General features: G+C 46.0%; 2 protein-coding genes and 1 long non-coding RNA gene across 5 annotated transcripts in view; 2 read left to right on the forward strand and 1 right to left on the reverse strand.

The window, feature by feature from the left end:
• LOC142786489 (rho GTPase-activating protein 39-like) overlaps positions 1–11,223 on the forward strand; it is a 60,846-nt gene extending 49,623 nt beyond the window's left edge. The window contains exon 12 of the mRNA XM_075884200.1: positions 1,190–11,223. Within this exon, the coding sequence (XP_075740315.1) occupies positions 1,190–1,384 (195 nt within the window). The 3' untranslated portion in view covers positions 1,385–11,223. The remainder of the gene's footprint in view (positions 1–1,189) is intronic.
• LOC119181432 (uncharacterized) overlaps positions 1–21,097 on the reverse strand; it is a 34,678-nt gene that overhangs the window by 8,428 nt on the left and 5,153 nt on the right. The window contains exon 1 of one of the 2 annotated variants that reach the window (XR_005111206.2): positions 11,479–11,617. The exons of the other annotated variant lie outside the window; for it this stretch is intronic. This is a non-coding gene — a long non-coding RNA (uncharacterized LOC119181432). Of the gene's footprint in view, positions 1–11,478; positions 11,618–21,097 lie in introns of those variants that run through there. 2 annotated transcript variants of the gene reach the window in all.
• Positions 11,514–20,156, forward strand: LOC142761645 (uncharacterized). Of its 2 annotated transcripts, XM_075884202.1 has the most exons (5): positions 11,514–11,987; positions 12,239–12,288; positions 12,437–12,632; positions 16,472–16,567; positions 19,646–20,156. In XM_075884202.1, exons 1-5 carry the CDS (start codon positions 11,969–11,971, stop codon positions 19,918–19,920), a joined length of 636 nt encoding a protein of 211 aa, XP_075740317.1. In that variant the 5' UTR covers positions 11,514–11,968; the 3' UTR covers positions 19,921–20,156. The 2 variants fall into 2 exon arrangements, with proteins under 2 accessions (XP_075740317.1, XP_037288576.1); XM_037432679.2 differs by lacking the exon at positions 16,472–16,567 and having other exon boundaries at positions 11,817–11,987.

A 21,097-nucleotide genomic window follows, 5' to 3' on the forward strand; every position in this document is an offset into this window, starting at 1 on the left:
GTAGAACCAGGTTCCTCTTGCACCGCAGTGATCACTGATGCTGGCTGCGCGAGTGAAGAAATGCTCTTGCCATCTGAGAGAACTGCTATTTGGTCTCATGGGTTAAAGTACATATTGAAAGGGTTTGCAGTGCAATCACGTAAGTGCTGAAGAAAAGGGGCAATAGCAAGGAGCGGAAGGCAAAGAGGGACGACACAGCACTCGGGCAACAGCGAAGAGGTACAGCGCTCGTGTCATCCGAGTGCTGTCTCGTCCCTCTTTGCCTTCCGCTCTTCGCTGTTTCCCCTTTTCTTCAGCACTTCTGTGATTGCATTGCAAACCCTTTCAAAATGTACTTATCATCTGTCATTATAGTTCATGGTCTTCTTATTCCTACTGCGATCTAATTACATGTTCTGGTCAGTTGTCAATCCCTTTAAATCCCACCAACCAGACTAATATTTGCTTACATCTTTTTGTGACCAGCGTCAATTTTTGTTTGCTTTATGCCATGGAGCCGCCAACTTTGCCGCCCCCCAACAGTGTGCGGCGGCAGTGATTGCCAACAAGCAGATGGCGTTGCTGTAGCTCGAATGCTACGACCAAATCTTCTCATGCCCAAGCATAGCACGCATGGGGGCATTAGTGGAGATTTTTTAAGGCTGCTGTAATCCAAACAAACTTTATTTTCATGCCTTAAGAACTTTTTTCCCCCTTCGAAACTGTCTTGTGGTCCCGGCCAGAGCCAGCTAATTGGGTGGCGACTCGACTTTGAAGCAGCATGCGTTGTCAGAAGAAGTCAGATTATGGGAAGTGTGATAGCCATGTAAGGGAAACAAAGACTGTCAAGTGGCCCTGTAGCTCTTTAGAAACAGAAAACACACGCTCTTTTGTTGCTCAGCAGTGGGTGATGACATCCTTCAATGCTTACGGACTTTAAAAGGGCAGGGTTTTTTTTTTCTTTTTTTTTTTTGCAGCACAGTTTGTACTTTCTGGGTTTTGATAGCAGAAGCATTTGAAAAGGTGTCACTCTTATATTGAAATTCAGTTTGAGAACGAGTTGAAAATTGATCACTTACTTAAAAAGCACTTGGAACTGCAGTCATCAATGTTATTTTCAGTGCGTTTGGCATGAAATGTGTCCATATGATAGTCAGTGTTTACTCTTGTAATGATAGGACAGCTCAACGATGAACCTTTTTCTCTGCAGGTTTTTGCTGCCCCTGAAAATGCTGCCCTCACCAAGATGGACGCCAGCAACCTGGCCATGGTGATGGCGCCCAACTGCCTACGCTGCACGTCAGACGACCCGCGTGTAATCTTCGACAACACTCGCAAGGAGATGGCTTTTGTGCGAACCCTCATTCAGACACTGGACACCAGTTTCATGGAGGGCGTCCTATGACCCCCGCCGACCTGTGCAGACCTTCGCTGCTCCAAGCAGCGCTGCATCAGCCGACGGCCGGGCTAGTTCACCGTTCACATTCTTCGTTGTGACGGGTCGCCAGTCAAAGGAAGACGAACGGCACTGAAAGCCTGAGGCAGCTCGGAGAGAATGGTACGGAGGCCACACTTGTGATAGAAACAGCAGTAGGAGAAGGACAGGAATGTCTAGTAGCTAGGCCTCGCTTGACTACCGACAGTTGCCAGCGGATGGCAGTGACTTTTCTTTTAGGTGCCGTTTTATTTGCACATTGACGGTGTTAGTCCTGCCTTCAGTTGGTCGAGTCTCAACAGACCAGGGTTTGAGTGTTTTGGTGACGCTTTCAGCCACTGCTAGTCTCAAAGAAACTAGCGTTGTTTCAAGCAAGTTCCCAGTACGTACTGTACTACCTAAGGTACGTTTGGCAAGTTGGTGCGCGGTAACACGCAACAGTGCGACTACGCAACTTGCCATTGCAATGTTACCTGTTGCTCGGAAGCAGTCTGCTGCCTTGTCTTGGGAGCTTCGCCGCCGGCTGCAAGTTGCTTTGTTATGCGGGGTCCATCAGTTACTGTTAATATTATTATTATCATTATTATTGTCACTCCTGCAATGCAGTTGCAGTCAGCTGCGTCAACGTTCATCTGCTGGCACCTTGCCCATTCAGCGGTGACGCAGAAGAAGCGCCGCCAGCCTCCTCAGCTTTTTTCATGCTGCTAACATTCGTTCCTCTAAATTTTATGATGCCGACGTTCTTGTTAAATTGAGTTTCTCAATTACCGTTGCCAGGAGGCAGTGTTTCGACCGCAAGGCATTGCAAACCGTAACCTGTGAGGCCCGCTTCTGCTGACATTTGGAAGAACATAGCTAGAATTCAGTCAGGCGCATTGGGCTCAACGGTGTGCCTCGCAATTTGCAGTTGCCATGTGCCTGGCACTACTTAACAAAGATGAGACAGCGGTGCTGCCCTGTCTGTCAGGTGCGACTGTCACGCGGCATCTCACGCTAGATGGCTTGCCGACACGTCACTTGTCAATTCACCAGGCACGTGGGCAGGCCTTGTTAATAACGCAGTTTCACCTTCCGTTACTCCATCGTAGACGATGTTCCAGTTGTTTTTGTTCTGCCAATGATGGGCTTTGAACTGTGAAATGCCTTGCAAGATGCCATTCAGCCAACCATAAGGCAGTCTAGGGCAGCATTGAGCTTATAGACGAACAGGAAGTTACTCCTCATAACTGTTTTTCATGTTGCGATTCTCAAGCTAAGTAACTGGTATTACGTGTAGGGTCAAGGAGCCTATGAAACATTACTCACTGGCTCATTACTCTGACTTAAATTAACTCCATTTTCAACATTGTAGTCCAGCAGCGTTTGTTAGGCTGTTTAAAGTTGCATTCTCGATACTGCCTTGGATCGTCTGGTCAGACGTCTCGGTATTCGACGCGACTCACGCTCACCAGGCATCACATGCGGACATAGAGCCACTGGGGTGAGTCGTAGCGTTCCGCAGCATTTATGGTACCGGTGCGCTCGATCGGTCAGCGGCGGGTTCCAGTATCAAATACCGCGGAGGCAGTCTTTACAGATCGTCACCACATCATTGTTCGCTTTTTTCTGGAGTGCAGCAAGCATCGGATTGTGCCTACGCGGAGTTTCGTTCTGACAGGCCACTCTATTGACTGTTCTTTAGCCTCATTCCTGGATGGATTGCAGAGACGAATGCATTTTACATTGTCACAGTAACACACTTGTTCATTGGACCCTTGTAGTGCTTACATTGTATATGTGTAACCGGGGCTCGTGCAATCGCTGGGCGTGGTTTGGGCTACGTACAGCACAGTATCCTCATTCGCAACATTGCCTTGTCTCTGCAGAGGCCAGTGCATGCCTCTTCTGCACTCGCTGAGTTGTTTACATGGCAGTGATTGACACACGTTCAAGCCAGGACAAGTAAATTCTTCCCCCAAGCACACTGTCCTAGAAAAGATGTGCATTGCATTGTCGCCTGAATTATCATTCACATGAAAACATGTTGTATTTGTCTTCCAGGTTGTTTCGTGCCAGACGGCTTTGTGCAATTTCGTTTCCTTGAAACGTTCAGTTCAGTTTCGCACTCTGTCATTCACTGCATAGCACTTCTGTACACCGTGGGAGCGTCAGCTTCAGCGCAGAGTTCTCAACTGGCTACTGAGCTTTAGTACAGCATGCACGTTCAAGTCACAGATGATGCAGTCAGTGGTGGGTGTGCAACGAGCTAAAAAAAATGAGCTAGGGCAACTTGAAGCGTTCATGAAGCTTGAAGCAAAAACACGTAACACGGATGATGTGTACAACAAAGATTTGGTCAGGCTGCACGCAGTTCCACATCCCGTTCAGCCATCAGACAACAGTATGAGCACTGGCAGCCATAGTTGCGTGCAATACTCTTCTGTCGGATGGTCCTCCAAATTCGTCAATGAAACACCAGATTCCACTCCCTCATATTTTCTTTAACTTGCATAGCAGTACTTAGTTTGCACCCTGACGGGTGGGCACCAAATTGTGACACCGTGATTTTGTGCGGCTTCGTTCAGCCTTTTTTTAGAGGGGACACCGAAAATTAACTCTGGAAAGGTATGCCTAATGTAAGGATAGTTTGAAAAACAGCTTTGCATCATTTCTTTAGCCCAACCCTTTTGCAATGAACTTGGAGTTTTGTTTCAGCACGATTTGGATGGGGAGGTTTACCTTTGGACACAGCAAAAATGAGTAGAATATGATTGAATGAATTGAATCATTAAATCACACAGGGCACGGTGTTCTAGTGCAGAGACCAGTCATCACTTTTTCAGATATAGTTCACAGTGCAAGTGAAGTTGGCTAAAAAACTCAACATCAACGTAAAATTCATTCATCAATACGTATTGCTTTTAGAGAAACTGCGCTAATGCATTTAAAAATCACATTCATCTTCATCATCTTGGTGGAAGAAGTCGATGCACTTTAGCACAAACCATTGACACTCGTTGTACTATGCCCATTGTCACCTGTTATTGTTTTCTTCTTTCCATATCATTATCACTCTATCTATTAAAGGGATGCCGAAGAGGTATAATATAAAACTAGCCTAAACTGGAAGATTATGCCGTCGGTCTACCGTGGGCTCCTTTGGGCCTTGTGGTTACAGTAGCACAGTGCCCTCGAATTGAAGTGCTTCACTTTGAAAGTGAAGCAATGCGCACACTTTCGTTTTTGGGCCGCTGCAGTGTTCTACTGGTTATAGTGCCCGACTGCTGGCACAAAGGTCGCGCGATTGAATTCTGGCCATGGGAGCCACGCTACGATGGAGGCGAAATGCTGGAGGTCCGTGTGCTTAGATTTGGGTGCACATTAAAAAACCCCAGGTGGTCGATTTTCTGGACCTCTCCACTACGGTGTGCCTCATGATGTCATGGTTTCGGGACATAAATACCCCAACAATCATTTTAATTTACACCATCTTTAGTTCATGGCCTATCCGTGCGATTTACACTCAAACCTCAACAAAGTTGCATCTTACAAGAAAGTTCGTTATATCTGAAAGTTTGCAATAAAAGTTATTCCTAACACTGTAGCGATTGCAAGACTATTTTTCAGTAAACTCAGCTTCAAAAATTGGTGTCGGTATGTTGGGTTCCATCGAGAACTACCAGATTGTCTGACGGGTCTCGGCAGTCGAAGTGGCCACCTTTCAAACACCTCACACATTGCGTTGGCCGGCACGTCATTGCTTAGTTTCTCACACACGCTAGCAAAGCAGTTTCTTCATCCAATTCATAACTCTTTCGTCCCGGTTTTACACTTTCCCGGTTTTTTGCGTCCATATTGACGCGCGTCTCACGCACACCTTCGTCCCCGCACATTTTTTATTATGTTGTACCATCTTATTTGTTGTTCATGTTCTTAGCTGATGAGGCCTTTTACAGTGCCCTTTTTCTTGTTTTGTCATTGCTTACTTTTATTATGTGTCTATTCATTGTTGCAAGACATGGATGCTTGATTTTTTTTTTCTGCTCGCTTTTATAACAGACAGTTGTTCACTTCTTTTATTAACGTTGGGCAACGAAGCATTTTATTTCCATGCTTGATCAACCTTTCTTGTACGGTTTCATCAAAGTTTATGATGCTGCCTGTTTTGTCATTGTTCATGTTTTAAAAATTGGTGCTTGTACATAGCTGAGTCATTTTCCCTGTCTTGTAAGAGACAGCAATCTGGCTTTGAAGCTTAGTCTGGTTTGAAACTGCCATTTTGTTTGTTTGTTTGCTTACATGTCGTAGCCTTGGTTCTGTTTTATGCTCCTTTGTGTGTGATGAAAATGTATGGCAAGCTGAACTTTTTGGCGTGTGGTTCAGCTGTGATGCCATCTATTTGGGTCAATAGGGCCTGGGTACTAATACAGTCAACTTGCCATAATTCGAAACTTCAATTAGTCAGAACTCTCGCTGTTTTAAGCCAGCATGAAAATTCCAATTTGACCCTTTCAACACAGCTTAAGTGAGCACTTCTCAAAGCACAGTGGTGCTGCAGGAAATTACTAATTAAAGAATGCACATGAAGAGCAATTAGTAGAATGTGTCCGCGTTTGGTGTTCCAAATTCTCTATGCATAGGAAGGAAATTCTCTGTGCATGGGAAGGCAATCGGGTGCAATACAGTGCAGGTAATACTGTTCCACGCTATTGGTGTTTTTCTGCAAAGCCAAAATAGTTTTTTCGTTTGTTTGGTTTCTTCAATCTGTGGGCCTGAATATATGTTAATTAAGAAATTCGATACTTGCACGTCATGGCCCCCACATTGTACAATGCTCAATAATTGCAAATCAGAGATGTGTGAATGTCTTTGCTTGACACAAGTTGACTGTGCATGAATTTAAGTGCCCAAACACAAGCAATGTGCCCCCTGCTTTGAGTGCAGAAGGGATGTTGCACACTAATGCCTGTTCACTTGACTGGCTACTTCAAGCTTCTTCTTAATATCGTTAACACTAGCGGTGTAGCATTGGTATATGGTGCTCTCCCATAATGTTCATGTTACACATGTTCCGGGGGTCTAGTATACAACTTTCTGCATCAATAGCTTGAAGAACTGCCCCGGATCATTGGAATCTCCCTCCCCCCTTAATTTGCATGTGTAGTTCAAATGTGAGTAATTTTACATAATTTTACTCATTTGCAATTCAACATTCTTAAAAATGTTCTTTTAAGGGCTGTGGGCTGAGCCATTCAGTTTGGCACCAAAGGTGTTGATTGCAAAGTTTATTTCATTTCCAAAATTTGATAGACGGAGAATGCGACTCCTGCCTGCAAGTTCACACTTACTCCGTAGGGCTTATTTTGTAATCACCACCTGTGTTCAACCCACTGCGATCGTTGGACAAGACAAGTCTATATGACACATCTGAGGCACAGAAAAATCGTGGCTGACAAGGCCTTGCTTTTCCATTATAAAGTTCAGCTTTCAGCATGCAGTGAATAGTGTCTATTGCCTGGTGGGAATGCTCTTATTATCCATGCGTCCCAAAGGTAGATTGGGTTCAGTCAAGAATAACCAAAGTTCCGTAATTCAGATGTCTATGTTATACTTGAAAACAGAGCAGGCTTTTTGTGAGGAGGCCTGTTATTTGAGCTTACTTCTTGTTGATGGTTACCTTGACTTCAGCTTAAGTGACAGTGCGCGTTGTCTTGCCCCATAAAAATATTAACTCACATGATGAACGATAAGATATCCCGGCTTCGGACAGTGTGCAACACTGTCTCCCCATTTTCGTGGCAATAGTTTTCCATCGGCAAATAGCGCTTGGTGATTAAGAAAGTTGCCTCTATGTTTCGGTATTCTAATCACACGTATATAAACGTGTGAAACGCTGCATTTGGAATCAAGGTGTTGTTCTTATCTTTTATTTTCTATTCTATGGAGAACTGGGTCAGTAATGATTGCTTCGAGCTGTGACACATCGGTGCACTGTTTGCCACATCGTGTGTCGCAGTGCGGTTGTGCAGTGTGACTGCCCTAACCGTCACTTTCATTGTCAGACCTGTTGCTGACAGCTATATCTCTTCCTGCAAACTTTCTATCATTTCACGCTCCTTCTCGACACTGGGAAGTGACTGCTGTCACTTTATGAAAGTGCTCTGCTGTATTTGGCTAATGCTCCTAAACAACACTAATAATGATGAGTTGGCTATCAAACACACTACCGCAGTGTAGCACTTGGTACACACTGGAAGTATATCAAAGCAAATGGGAGTATTGGGGCATCTTTCTGCTGTCACAATAATGATGGCCACCTGGAATGCTTGCGTTTCTCTAAGTGCTCGCTTCTTTCCTGCCAAAAGTGCATGGCAGACAGACACCCAAATGACACACCTCCTTGGTGTAACAGTGTGCTTCACTCTAATGATGCACCTTCACTGAGAAGTTGCTTGAAAAACAATCCTTCATATTTCCACAGCTGAGAGTTGTCAGAAGCTACACAGGAACAGAGTTGTGGATTGCAAACCACTGAGGCACTAGTTTTGAAGAGACTGACGACTGGCTTTGCTCGACTTGCGGCACAACGAAAAAGCTCCCCCTCGATAGCAGTTAAGCCTGCAGCGGTTAATTCCAAGAACACGCAGATATTTCACAAAAAGTTTTCTATATGAGAAGCCACCAAAAAAAACTTGAGGGCCTTCTCTGGTGACGCTGACCATCGATAGCAATTCCAGCAAACCCCCTGGCAAACTTTTCATTACGCTCAACGTTCTACTTTCACAGAAGTCGGTACTGCTGTGTTTAACAAGCTTCATTCTGCCACTTTTATTTTTTTTTAATGTTACTGCTAGTAGATTAAGTTCTTCGAATGCTCGTTGTCAAATACTTCTCCAAGTTGTTCACAGTTGCCACAACTTTCATGCGGCCCGTGGTTTCTGCTATTAGCTTCATTCCGAGAGACGATCATGAAGGCCACATGCTGCCATTCATGATCGTACGCCAAGCAAAGGTGGAGCCACTGTTTTGCTCGCTACAAACGAAAGCGTATCGGCGCATTCCAGGTTAGAAAAGAGTATAACCAAAAAGTGTGCCGTATTTCAACACCGATATAAAGAGCATTAACCGTGTGCATCGATAAAAAGGTCAGGTGATCGCCATCATACGCATGTGCACTTCTTTGCCGAGTTAGGTGCCACGACCAACTTTAGTGATGAAATAAAAATATAAATCCACGTCCAATGAGAAGAACAGGGCTCGTTTTAGTCAACATGACATACAAGCTTTCCATTAATGGGGTTAGATAAATTCGACGTCTAAGCGGTTGTCTGCCCCTTTAAGCCCGCTGATTATTGCAGTTTTGTGGTGCTGTCCGCAACTCTTTAGAGATGCTGTGTCTAATGAAGTAACATTCAGGAAGTTAGCTCCCTACCCACACTGCTATATTTGCTTGGGAAAACATTGTGTTTGCTTGTCGGAGTTGCTGCGCCGGATCGGCTTGAAGCCCACGATACAAAGTTGTGGGCATGTGCGACGCTGCCCGATGTTCTTGCCCTACAATGCCTGTACGGCTATGCTTGTACAATTGTGCACGATTCGCAACGTGCACCTGAAGCTATTATTAAACGGGGTTGTGTAAGCGGAAATCTGTTTACGTCACCCGCTGTCACCACTGATTGAAGAACTTCCTTTTCTTGCATGTTGCCAGAACCACTATTGTCTTTCGTTTCTTCAAAAGTGAGCATGGTTCGCTCAACGCACAGTTGTCGTGATGCTTGCTCAATTGTTGTCGCCTGTGTTGATGGTACAGGACAATACTTTGAAAGGTTCCAGCTATGCACGATGGCAGGTCAACATCCCTTATCGTGGTGGTCAGCACTGGAAGCAAAAACATCTAGCTGTGCCGCTTAAAACCGCAGTGTCAAAAGTGTGCTGCACCTTTGAAGAAACATTGCACAGGCCAAAAATCTATATAGTGCCATGGCATATTACGTTTCCAGTGATGTGACTGTAGTAATATGGAGCATTCTGTGTTGCCAACTCTGTGTAGCGCAGGAGAGGCTGGTGGCATGTGTTGGCTCTGTGTTTCAAAGAATTAAGAGAGCGGTGTTTACTAACACTGCCACAGAACATTCGTTCACGCGGCATCGCTTAATCGAAAACTAGCAGCAGAAAAGCCCCGGCTCTCTGTTCCCACGGGACGATGCGAATGCATAGCTTTTGCAAGGCTGTGTAGAGTTGGCAATAAGGGAGTGCTGTGGGCAACAACACTTAGGCCAATGTAGTTAGTACATTTAATTGTATTCTATTTTCTATCTAACTTGATTGTCGGCAAGTTGCCGTATTTTTTTAAGCTGTGGTTTCCCTGAGCGTTCTGTGCATGCTGCCCTTGAACATGAGCTGTGAATGTATTTTTTCTTATGTGTGCTAGCCAACTCTTAAAGCATCACTGAGAAGTTGGAACGGTCATAGAATAAGTCTGACGAACTCTTCCCAACACCTTTGTACTCGTGTATAATTCAGGACCTTTTGCACTGCAAGTGGAGAGAAAACTTTTGCAAGACTTGCTAGACCGTTACCGGTTCGGATCATTGTATGCCGCATCGAACAACACAATACCAGATGCGTCTCTCTGCATCTCGGCTGTCATCTACGCTTTTTTCCTTGCTTCTCATGTTTGATCTTTGTTGTGATCGGCAATGAGTGTTTTGCGAGCAAGGATGTATGTTGAAAGACGGTCACGCAGAAGCGTTGTCTCGTTTGTTGAAAGTGGCGTGTTGCAATTGTGTCGCCGCATCTGCCTGCTTGTTTAGCATAGCATTATGCGTAGTGTTTTGCGGGAACTTGTCCTCCTCTGCTGCCTTGCTCATTCAGCAGCAGTGATGTGCAAGAATGCGCAGGTTTCATGTGCTAGAAAGAACTCTTGGGCCAGTGTCAGCAGCTAGGTGCATAAATTTATTTTGTTGCGTCTACCTACCAACTGTATGTTGCTGTATGTGCTATGCTGCCAGATTTGACTCGGTTTAACTGCTGGTAGTCATACAAGCAGCTAAAAAAAAAGGCGGATTAGAGGAATTAGCAAATGTGTACAGTCTGGGGATGAAGCTGCAAAATGTTTAGTGCAGACGTGCTATGCGTATATTCTTATTTTGTGCCCCTGTGTTCGTTAATGTCTACAAAAGTTTTTTTTTGTTGTACCATAACTGCATTTTGCTTCAGTTTCAAACTGCGTACTGCTCTTCTCACTGCCTTGTTGGTGGTCATACCCGGCAGCGAGTGAGGGAAAGGCGTTTTCTCCAACACTCGGTCGTCGGGATTCAGAGAATTTGCGGACAAGCGTTGCCTGCGAGCACCAAGGCTGCACGTTGCTGCTTTCCTTAGCAAACGGGGGAAATTGTTTCGTTCAGTCAGCAGGCCAGGCGTACTTGCGGTGTGCTCGCTGAAAATGTATGGAAGCTTGGCACCGACAATTGGACAGTGTAGCTCACAGCAGCGACGTGGCGGCCCGATCACTTAGTGAACAAATGCTCTGCCCTTCCCCGCCCCTCCCCTTCGAGTTAAGTTCTAGTCTCGTTGCGTTTCACGCGTGCTTTTTTTTTCTTTTCGACGGTGTACTGATTTCTTCTATTTGCACTTTCGCGAGAGTAAAGAAGGGGTCTTTTCATTGCGCGGCATTGTCGTTTCGATTGTACACACGCTGTTATTATATAGAGAAAGAGAGAGCCTGCTTAAATACTCTGGCGATTCATCAATGATGTATGTATTTATTCCACGACGAAAATAAAATGTACAGTCTGTTTTAGTGACAATAAAGAGAGTCTGCAAAGCAATGCCCGTGTGGTGTAGAGGTACATACTCTTATGCAGCAACCGCTTCAGTGGACCACGGAATTGTGTACAGGTAAGGCAAGCACAAAATCAGCTGACCGTGAAAACTATCACTATTTTCGTCGATTCATTGGCAGGCGCACTTCGCATGCTGAAGGGCGTGAAGAAAAAAAAGGTAAAAGTCGATATCGTAGGACCTTCTAAAAAAGGCCGTAGATGGCCGCAAAAAGGTGCAGCGCGTGCGTTTTGATGACGTACCGCGGAAACGCTCCGTGCAATGGCTGCAAGTGTTTTCCTCGTGCGCCGATCGCGATGCAACACGGTGCTGCTGCACGCGATAGTTGTTTTAGGTGAGAAAGATGCGATGCAGGTAAAAATTCCCCACTGCAAGACTCCACAAAATACTCGCCGATGTGATGTGTGTAGAGTGGCACTGAGGAAACTACGGATTGTAGACCCGTTATCTCTTCGGAAAACAAAATCGACAGAATCTTGCAGCGGGCGATTCCATTCCGCGGGGTGGGCGCGGCGGCTGGACACGGCTAATTGGTCGGCCACCCCCGTCGTCGGGAGGCGCTGGTGAGCTCGTCCAAACAACGAGGAATCCTGGGATATCGTCTGGCTGCGGCGAGTCTGCTGAGTGCCCAAGCGAATCTCGGAAGAGCCAAAAAGTTTTGCGTAGTCCGGTCGAAGCCGCTGGACGATAATGTAATGATCGTTTCCGATTTCCAGCGCGAATTCGACGAGCATGGAAGGAGACGTGAATGGTAGGTGTCTCCAGACAGGGCAAAAAGCGGAGAAAAACTTCGCGAGGGAGCTCTTCTTTCGAGGTACGGGCACTTTCCATCGGGGTGCCTGCCCGGGCGACTGCGGTTTAGCGCCTTCGAGAGTGTCTGACGATGCCGACATCACGCTTCCGCAGTCCCTGATTGCTGTCAGAGTGTTGTGTGTAGCCGCGGACAGCCGGAACGTCTGCAACTTCTGTCACGATGACCCCGATTTTTTTCCCGTTTCGCAGGCACCACCAAGACTCTCGTGTTCAGGAGCGAGTGCTTTGCTTCCACGACGGTGAGTTCCCGAAAATTTTCTCCTTTTTTCGACTACCCAGTGGTCGGTCACGGGTCTCAACGCTATCGTGACGTTCTTGACGACGCCATGTATAATCGGGCGGACCGTGATCGTGCACTCGGAGCGCTCACCGTTTGCTGTTGCGCAGGCCGACGGCGAGCCCCCACGAAAACGCCAGCGGACTTCCGAAGACTTCATTTCCTTCTGCAAGTTCATCCTCGAGTACGAGAACTACGAGAGCATCAAGCAGGAGGAAGAACTGCAAGAGAAGGACGCGGCCAGCCCTTCGGACTGCTCGGCCGACAGCGTCGACAGCGTCAAGCAAGAAGACAGCGAGCTTCAAGGTAAGGTTTGGAGGGGGTGCGTCCCTCGCTTGTTCGGTCTCGATCGAATGGCGTCGCTAAGAACGCGAGCCTTACATCCGAGGAGGCACGCACATAGAGAACCCTAGACCTCACAAGATTCCGTCGACCGTCCTCAGGTTTCAATGGCGGCACAACACGACTTTCGTGGCTTGGGCGCGGTATCTGCGCCGCACTTTTCGATTCGTGGCCTCTGCGGCACTTTTGCAGCACTTAAGGACTGCTCAAGCGCGCTAGTGTGGACTTCGGGTTTAGGGCACTGGGCTGCCGTGGTCCACACAATTGGCGCTGAAAAAAGGTGCATACGCTTTCATGCCTTGTACGCGCTGAGAGCGCGAAAATGAGCTTAATTGAACCTGAGAAATCGTCTTGCGCGAGAGGCCAGTGCCTACTTGTCCACCGATTCGTATTCTGCGGTTGAAAAACCACGAAACTCCTGCACTGCAGCGGTCGACAAGCGTAGGGCGCCGCTAACGCGTCACATTCGAGTGCGCTGCACGGTATTGCGAGCAGTGCTTTCCATCATTCGTGCACACAGTCTTGTCACGAATCGAAGTCATCGCGTTGCGTTCGTTTCGTTCTTGCGCCGATTGCTGGGTTGTGCGGTCAACCACAGCTAGATCTGTGCAGGCCACGTTAGTCTGAAATTCCCAGTTCGCGCTGCCCGGGCGACGAAAAGGTGTTAGTGCCGCCCGAAACGCTTTCGAGCATGAAAAGAGGTGAAGAATTCGACTAGCAGAAAGCTTGACGCCGACGCCTGCACCGCAGTCAATTCCGAAAGAGTCGTGCGAGGTGGGAGATGCATGCCTGCCGTCAACTTTTTGCGACCCTTAGGTGTAGGATGAGCGGGTGACAGATACTCGAACCCTGGTACCTTTAGCCAACGTGCGTGCATCGAAGCCTGTCGTTGCGTGTGGTGAATCTGCCATTTCTAAAAGCTGCTTTTGTCAGGTGGTCTGTGCGTGTACAACATTTCTTGCTGCACAAAGTAGGCACAAAGTAAGCATGCTATGTGGATTGAGTCCCATTTCTTGCTGTAACACTGTTCACACTTCAAGCTTAGTGCTGTCATCCTCTGGATCATTTTGGATTGCATGCTACATTGCTTAGGTGGCCACACAAACAGTGAGTGGTCACTGCCAAGCAGTCGGTCGTCCCTGGCACCTTTTTTGCATCGCAATGGTGAACATGTGCAATAGGTACCCCACCATCCCCTGTTCTGATTGAGAAAAGCTTGGAATGTGTAGTCACTGCTCTGTGCCAGTTACGTTCCACGTCTTTGCACATAGTGCTCGAGAAAGCATGTTGGCCATCTTTTGTTATGTTTCTATGATGACTTTGGATGCTGTTGCTAGAGCAGTTACCTGTCCTGTGTTGCTGCTCAAGTGATACAACAGTTGCATTGTGGCTAATAAATAGGCTTCTTAACTAATAAATAGGCTTCTTAACAGAATGCCAACTGCAGTTAGAGAATGCTACCGGAAGCTTGCAAGCAATCAAGACATTGCTTGCTTTTAGTTATGCACTGTCGTAGCACCTGCTACCCTTTTTGCATGCTGCCGGGCTTTTTTTTTTTCAAGCATTTATTTTGCACTTATCATTCCCATGAATAATTGCTTTATAGCAGGCTGAAATTTTCACCCGGCAGCATGCAAAAAAGGGAACAGGTACTAAGACTGTGCCAAACTAAAAGCAAGCAATGTCTTTGTTGCTTGCAAGCTTCCTGCCGATTATTTGTGCAGAAAATGGTGCTTTGTCGGGTTGCTGCGTGATAGGAGACGCAATTGCATTCCAGTAATGTTTGGCTACAGATATGCTACGCATTCAACTTTTCATTTATGCCAGGCAAAACGTGCATGTGCAAGGTATTAAAACAGGCCAGGTTTATCGTGCTCATTCTTTTGCATCTTTGGCAAGTGCGAGAGATCACGCTTTGACGCTTCAGCACAGTGTGTTCACGCAATGTTGTTACAGTATTACATCTGCTGTGTTGCTGTTGGGCTTGCTGCACAATTAGTACTATACATGTCTTAGCAGCACTAGCTAATTACTACATTTCGTTCTAGACATGCTGCATAATGCCTGAATGAACTTTACACATAGAAACTGTCATTTTGGCACAGCAATGACAGATTTATTGTGTGCACTACGCTATCGGTGCATCTCAACTCCCAGGCCGAATTAAAAACCTGCGCCTGTGGTAAGCAAGTAGTGTAAGTGTGTGTCCCTTGTCTTTGTAAGTCTTCTGCACTAAACACTTGGAATATATTCAACCAACAAGACCCAGAAGGTGCCCTTGTTAACGACATTATATGCTTAGGGATTTTTCTAGGTAAGAAATGCCTAGAATGTGTGCTTGAAAAGTACCGCTGGCCTGTCCGTGTTGTCACAAATGCACAGCACCGTAAAGTAGCCACAATTATAGCATTATAATTGCATGCTTAGGTTACGTTTTACCCTGCTCCAATTTGTTATCATTCACATCAGAGAACAAGGTTTTCAGTGCTACTTGTGAAACTTCTGAATGTGCCATTTTTGAACTAACGTCGCAGTGCGGCACTCCCATTTCACATAACGTAAGTTATGAACCTGTGCGGTTTCCAGAAGTGCTTTCTTTCATTGTAAGCAATGTGCAGTGTCCACTAATCACTTCTAGTGCTAAGGTGTTCTTTCAATGCCCCTTTTCCATTTATTTCGTTGGGAAAGCACTTGTAATGGAAGCAGTAATTGCACTTTTAACTAAATGCAGCACTGGTCATCAAGGTATTTAGCACATATTGAGATTATTTTCTGCGTATAAAGCATTCTCATAGCTTGCTCTACTAGATCATTTGCTTATGAAAGTTTTTCAGCTTTTTTTTTTTTCATGCTAAAAACAAACTAATCCTGAACAGGCTCTTTATTCTATTGATTCTTATGTGTTATCTATGAAATAACTCAGCCTAATAACCATTGTTACTGTCTACCTTAGCTGTGCAATTTCTGTCGTCTGCATGATTCTTGCGTTCATGTATTCAGCACTGGCATAAGCTAAGGAATTGGTAAAGGTGCTATAATTTTTTATCTTTAGACACAACTTACCAAAATCGTAGGGTGGCTGTTGCATAAGCTTTAGCATATAGGCAAGCAGGATGCAAAGCAGACTCTCTCACTGCAAGTTTTATGTGGGCATATTATTGGGCAAGATTTGAAAGGGGAAAATGCAGTGAACGGAGGGTGTGAATGCAATTTTCAGCAGCCGTGGCCAAACAATATGCATTTTGTGTGCCTGTTTGTTTCGCAAACAGACGGTCGCGAAAGAGTGACTGGCGAGGCTGTGCTCAGACTCGTGACAGAGTTCCACTTGTGGATCTGCGATAGTCGACCAAACTGTTGTCGCTGGCCAAATCCAAAAGGAAGAGAACCACTGCGTGCTAAATTGCTGCAGAAATTGCATTTGTTTTCTGCTTATTGAGTCACTGTGGTGATTTCAGCGTTACTCTGCACCAGTCAAATGACAGCGTACTCAGCATCTGTGTAAGCGCAGCACTGCAGTTCCAGTGCCTCTGCAAAGTCCATAAATACCAGACGGGCTCGGCCCGTGCACACGGCCGGCAGGAGGGTCGTGACGGGCCTCAATAATTGCGACCCGACCCCCAGGCCTGGCAAACGGATCGAAAAAACAGGCTGTATGGTGAGTCGATCCAATGCAGCTAGTCAAAACTTGCAATACCCTTGCCAGATCCACCAGTGGAATTTTATGAAGTCCTTTTCGGTCGGGAGCAAACACCTGCCTGCCGGTTCACATGAGTGCTCACCCTGGCTCCAACCCCCGTTTTCAGTTGGCAAACCCTTGGGCTGCCCTGCTGTGCTGCCCGAACGTGCCACTGTGCAGCCAACAATGAGCCACGTGCTTTTAATGCAGCCCGATGCCTTGCGTGAGTCTGAGCGCCTTGATCTCCTTGTCACTGCAGCACGCTTTTGTACGACGGTGCAATGTCTGAAGAAAGTGTTGCAGCATGTGCACAATGAGCCGCAGTCCCCCGATGAGGATAGACATCTCCATGTTATAGCTGTTTTGGAGTAGTTATGCATAAGCTGTAGTTTTAATTAAACAACCAATATAAATAGAGTAACAACTTCCAACGGTTAGCATAGACTTGCAAGTCCTTACATCATCTATTCAGAAACATCATCTACCTTGCAATAAGGGGGACATGGTATTCAGACAAAAGTATGTTTGCCAAATGTCATCTTGAGAATCTGCATCTATTTATTCACCTTATCCTCTAAGTTTCCTCTGTCAGCAGTAATATCAGCGTAGGGACATGTGTGCTCTGTAGTAAGAAATGATGACCCAAACATAAATGTGCTTCTGCTGTTTTGAGTCATGTCCTTCCTGCTATTGATCCATACGTCAGTTGGTCTATTTTGGCGAGGCAGTGATTTGTTCATTGTGATAAGAACAAAAAGATTGTTTTCTTCAAAGTATAATGAAATAATTCACCCTCAAAAAAGTAACTGCAGAAATGTGACAAGAACTTGCGTAATTGTCTAAACATTTTATTGAATTTAGTTTGCAGGCATGTAAGGAAGGCTTAAAGCCCACGTCACTACGTCTAGCTTTGCATTTAGCTTTGTAGCTTCATGCTCTCTCGTGTCTTGTCTATAAGTAGGCTTGAAAGAAAGACTGATTTTCTTTTATTCTTCCAGAGCCTTCCATGCTTTGGAAACCCTTTTGTAATCCTTGCAGAAAGCTTGGGTCCGTTAATGGTATGCACGTGTTTAGCCCGCTCATGATGTGTTGAAGTGTTGCAAGCTTGTACGGAAGCAAAAAAGAAAAATTAGATGTCCCTTTTGGCACCATGGTAGTAACCTAACCAGTCGCATGGTGCCTGGAGGCAGTGTAGCAATAGCCGGCCATGTAGCCGTTGTCGAGGCTTCACATCGAAGCTCACACTCATGCACTTCAGTGCACTGTATTCATATTTGATTCCATATACGCTCAAACTTCTATATTGACGCAAGGTAGGCTGGCAACTATAGTAGCCAGCCTCTGAGGAGGGCAATGAAGTAGTTCTGTGTGCGCGTGCTCTGGTGCTCGCGTTTCTGGCCCTTGGGTTACGAAAGTAAATGCCCTATTTTGTACCTGCATACCTGTGTCTTTGTGACGATATAACGAACTTGGATGTAACAAATTATTGGTTATAAATGAAGTAAGCGATGAAAAGCTTCGTCGCAGACACAGTTCCAAGCATGTATATTTATAACGAATTTTCAGTGTAACGAAGTATTTTCGTGGCAGTTGAGACTTTGTCATGAGGTTTGAGTGTATATGATTCCATAGCCGGCCACAAATGGATAAACTGCTGTCGCGGCATGCCTCTTTTCCCCTCCTGGATATCACCACTGGTTATCTGCAAACGTTGCTGTCAGACCCGTGACCACTTTCTAACGCAAACAGATCTGAGCTCTCCCTGCATGCAACATGCAGAAACTAATGGTGCCCCTTTCTTTAGTCTCAACTTACTCACATTTCATACATGACTTCCCCCCCTGCATGAATGTGTTTGCAATAACTTGTATTTGTCTGTTTGCGGATGAGTCGTGCACATAAGTAATGCATTGGCTTTGCGGAAGAAGCTGCATTACGGAGTCAAAAATCATTAACGAGCTACTTTGTTCTCATAAATTTCGTACTGACAAACTCAAGCAGTTCACTGAACTGCTTTTTAATTGTAATCTCTGGGAAGCCGCACATCGATTATTTTAAGTTGTCCCACCGAGCATGCTCTGCGGAAGTTTCCAGAGATTCTTTACTGAAGCTGCAATGTTGTATGTATTACTTGCATGTCGCTCTCCTGTTATGGTTTGGTGCCTCTGGTTCATTTGGCAGCTGCTTTTACAGCAGGTATGGCGACAGTATTTTTCGTTTTTGCTCCCTGGCTCCGGCAAAGCGACTGCCGGGTAAGTTGCCGTTGCCAAGACTTCCACATTGAGGCTGACACTAATACACCTGGTCGTAAGGAGTCGATATGTCAAGATTTATGAGAGTTAGGTAAAAAAGTAGATAGGGTAGTGAAGTACAAATATGCTATAGTACACATAGTGTAGATCAGCTAGAGATAAATAGAAAATGGAATTTTTTTAGATATATGGTAAATAAAACCTTGTTAATATGAAAATTGAGTAATTTGGACAGGTTGTCAGGTCCAGGACAGCATATGCATTATTTAGTAGAATCAAACTCGATTCGTTCTTATTTGGCCATAACCTGGCTAATGTAAATGATCCTCAAAGCACGCCCAGTGCGAAATACCACTAACGTGCGACACAAAGGAGCGAAAACTGTGTTCACAGGCAGCCACAATGGCCATGGACTTTTCTAAAGACATGGTTGCCACCCCCAGTTGCATTGTTGTTATGTAATAAGGCATGGGTTCAGAGCTCGTTTTGGTTTAAGATGCAAGGATGTTGGGCTGCGGTCACATTGTGAAGTAGCCGATGATGACAATTGAGGGCTTACAGCACTCTATGCTGAATAAGCACTGCATTTACGTATTGCTCAAAAAATTAGCTTCTTGATTTAATCAACATTTTTAAGTTGTCTTGATACTTTTGGTAATTTTGTTAAATGGGACAATTTTTATGGTCACGTGAAATCTGACTCTACTAGCTTTTAGTGGACTAAATGTGGGCAATATGCATGATAACATGCAATAATTAGGCACTCTTGAAATGTCTGAAGACATTATCCGAGGAGGTACTGCTTTTGCAGTGACGCCAATTGGCTGAACAAGGAGCAAAGCAGGCATGATTGCTGAGGAATGCAATGACGTGGTACGAATGCATGAGGCAGCTAACATTTTTGTTTTCGCATCAGCTTGATTTTTAGCACGCTGTCAGCGTAGACTGCCTCGTCTCGAGGTGCCTGCACTCTCGATTTAAAAGTGCAGCTCTGAATTTGGCGACCATGGCAACGCATGAATTTTATTTTTTGTGTTGCTTTGCCGCAGGTGGGGGCTCTCTGTCCGAGGTACAAACACTGGCGGACGAAGACTCCGGCCTGATCACTTGCTTCTGCCTGAAGCCATTTGCCGGGCGGCCCATGATTGAGTGCTCCGAGTGCCTCACGTGGATCCACCTGTCGTGCGCCAAGATTCGGCGCAACAACATTCCCGATGAGTTCACCTGCCAGCGTTGTCGCGAGGCCAAGCACACAACGAGGCGCTCGCAGCGGATACGCGCCGGTGGCACGACGCCGCCTCAGCGGCGGAGGCCCTCGACGTGACAGTGTTGATGACGAGGACGAACGTGTGTGCGCGTGACGGTGCGGACCTAGGGGTCGTGCCGCGACAGCACTCTAGTCTTCTGCTCGGGCCCTCGTGGTGGCCGCTGTACAGACTTGCGGTGTGCCTCGAGGGCACGTTCCTTGCCTCCCCTCACGGGGGCAGGCCTCTCTGTGTGGGGGAGGAAGGGTCGACCCAGTGTGTATGGTTGAGATAAAATGAGCTTGGCTGTTTGGCATTTATCGCACTCTACTCTCCTAAACAGGTTGGGGCTACCACCTGCTGCTGTGTTCATTCTGCCTCTCGTTTACTTCCTGCTTCTACCAAGAATGTGCCAATAGTAAGGAAGACGTTGACAAGATAGTTGAGCTTTTGCTTTGTCGCATATTTTTTTCACAATGTGAGAGATGTCAGATTAGGGCTAATAGCTTCACTTTCATTTACACTGTCTCCGGTGTGCGCGATATTGGCTCAGCTTCAGCTGACGGATATTATATGCTTAGGGTCCTTGTGGCCAGATTTGTGATTGGTATGCAGGGGCTGTTATACCTATGTGTCCCTCTCTCATGTCGTTCTGTCGGTATTGTACAGACTATTTTAGCTGGACATAGCATATCATCTCCCCTACATCACGGTACACTCGAAGCACGGCTTCATGTGACTGCATTATTTGCATGGGCAACACATTGCTGCCTGAACAGCATAGTCACCGTTACTTCAAGTTCTCTCTCCCATGGTCCTCCATGCACTTGCACCACTCTGCCGCCGTCTGCTTTTCATCTTGACGGCCACACTTTCATTGGCACTGTGCGTTTAAAGATTTGCGAGCACTGTAGAGACAACCCACCTAGCACTCCGCTGCTAGCTGGTTGTACACCGGGGAACTTGGCACTGCTTCGTAGTAACCGAGCGCATGCAAGTGCATTTTTTCACCTCTTGCAAATTTCCACACTTCCACGCTGCGGTTTGTCTCTTCTTTTATGTCCGAGTAGTCGTGTGCTGTGCTCACTTTACAAAGCCCCATAATACCAACCCGAGATAATGGATTTGAATCGGGTTCACAGAACTTGCAGATTTTACTACAAAAGTCATCAGAGAGAACACTACCAGTTCCAATGGAAACAACCAGCAGTGCACAGTATATCCTTCTACTGTTTATGCAGCACTATCTCTTATCAC

The sequence above is a fragment of the Rhipicephalus microplus genome, unplaced genomic scaffold (genome assembly GCF_043290135.1).
Source record: "Rhipicephalus microplus isolate Deutch F79 unplaced genomic scaffold, USDA_Rmic scaffold_24, whole genome shotgun sequence".
In the NCBI taxonomy this organism is placed as follows: Eukaryota; Metazoa; Arthropoda; class Arachnida; order Ixodida; family Ixodidae; genus Rhipicephalus; species Rhipicephalus microplus.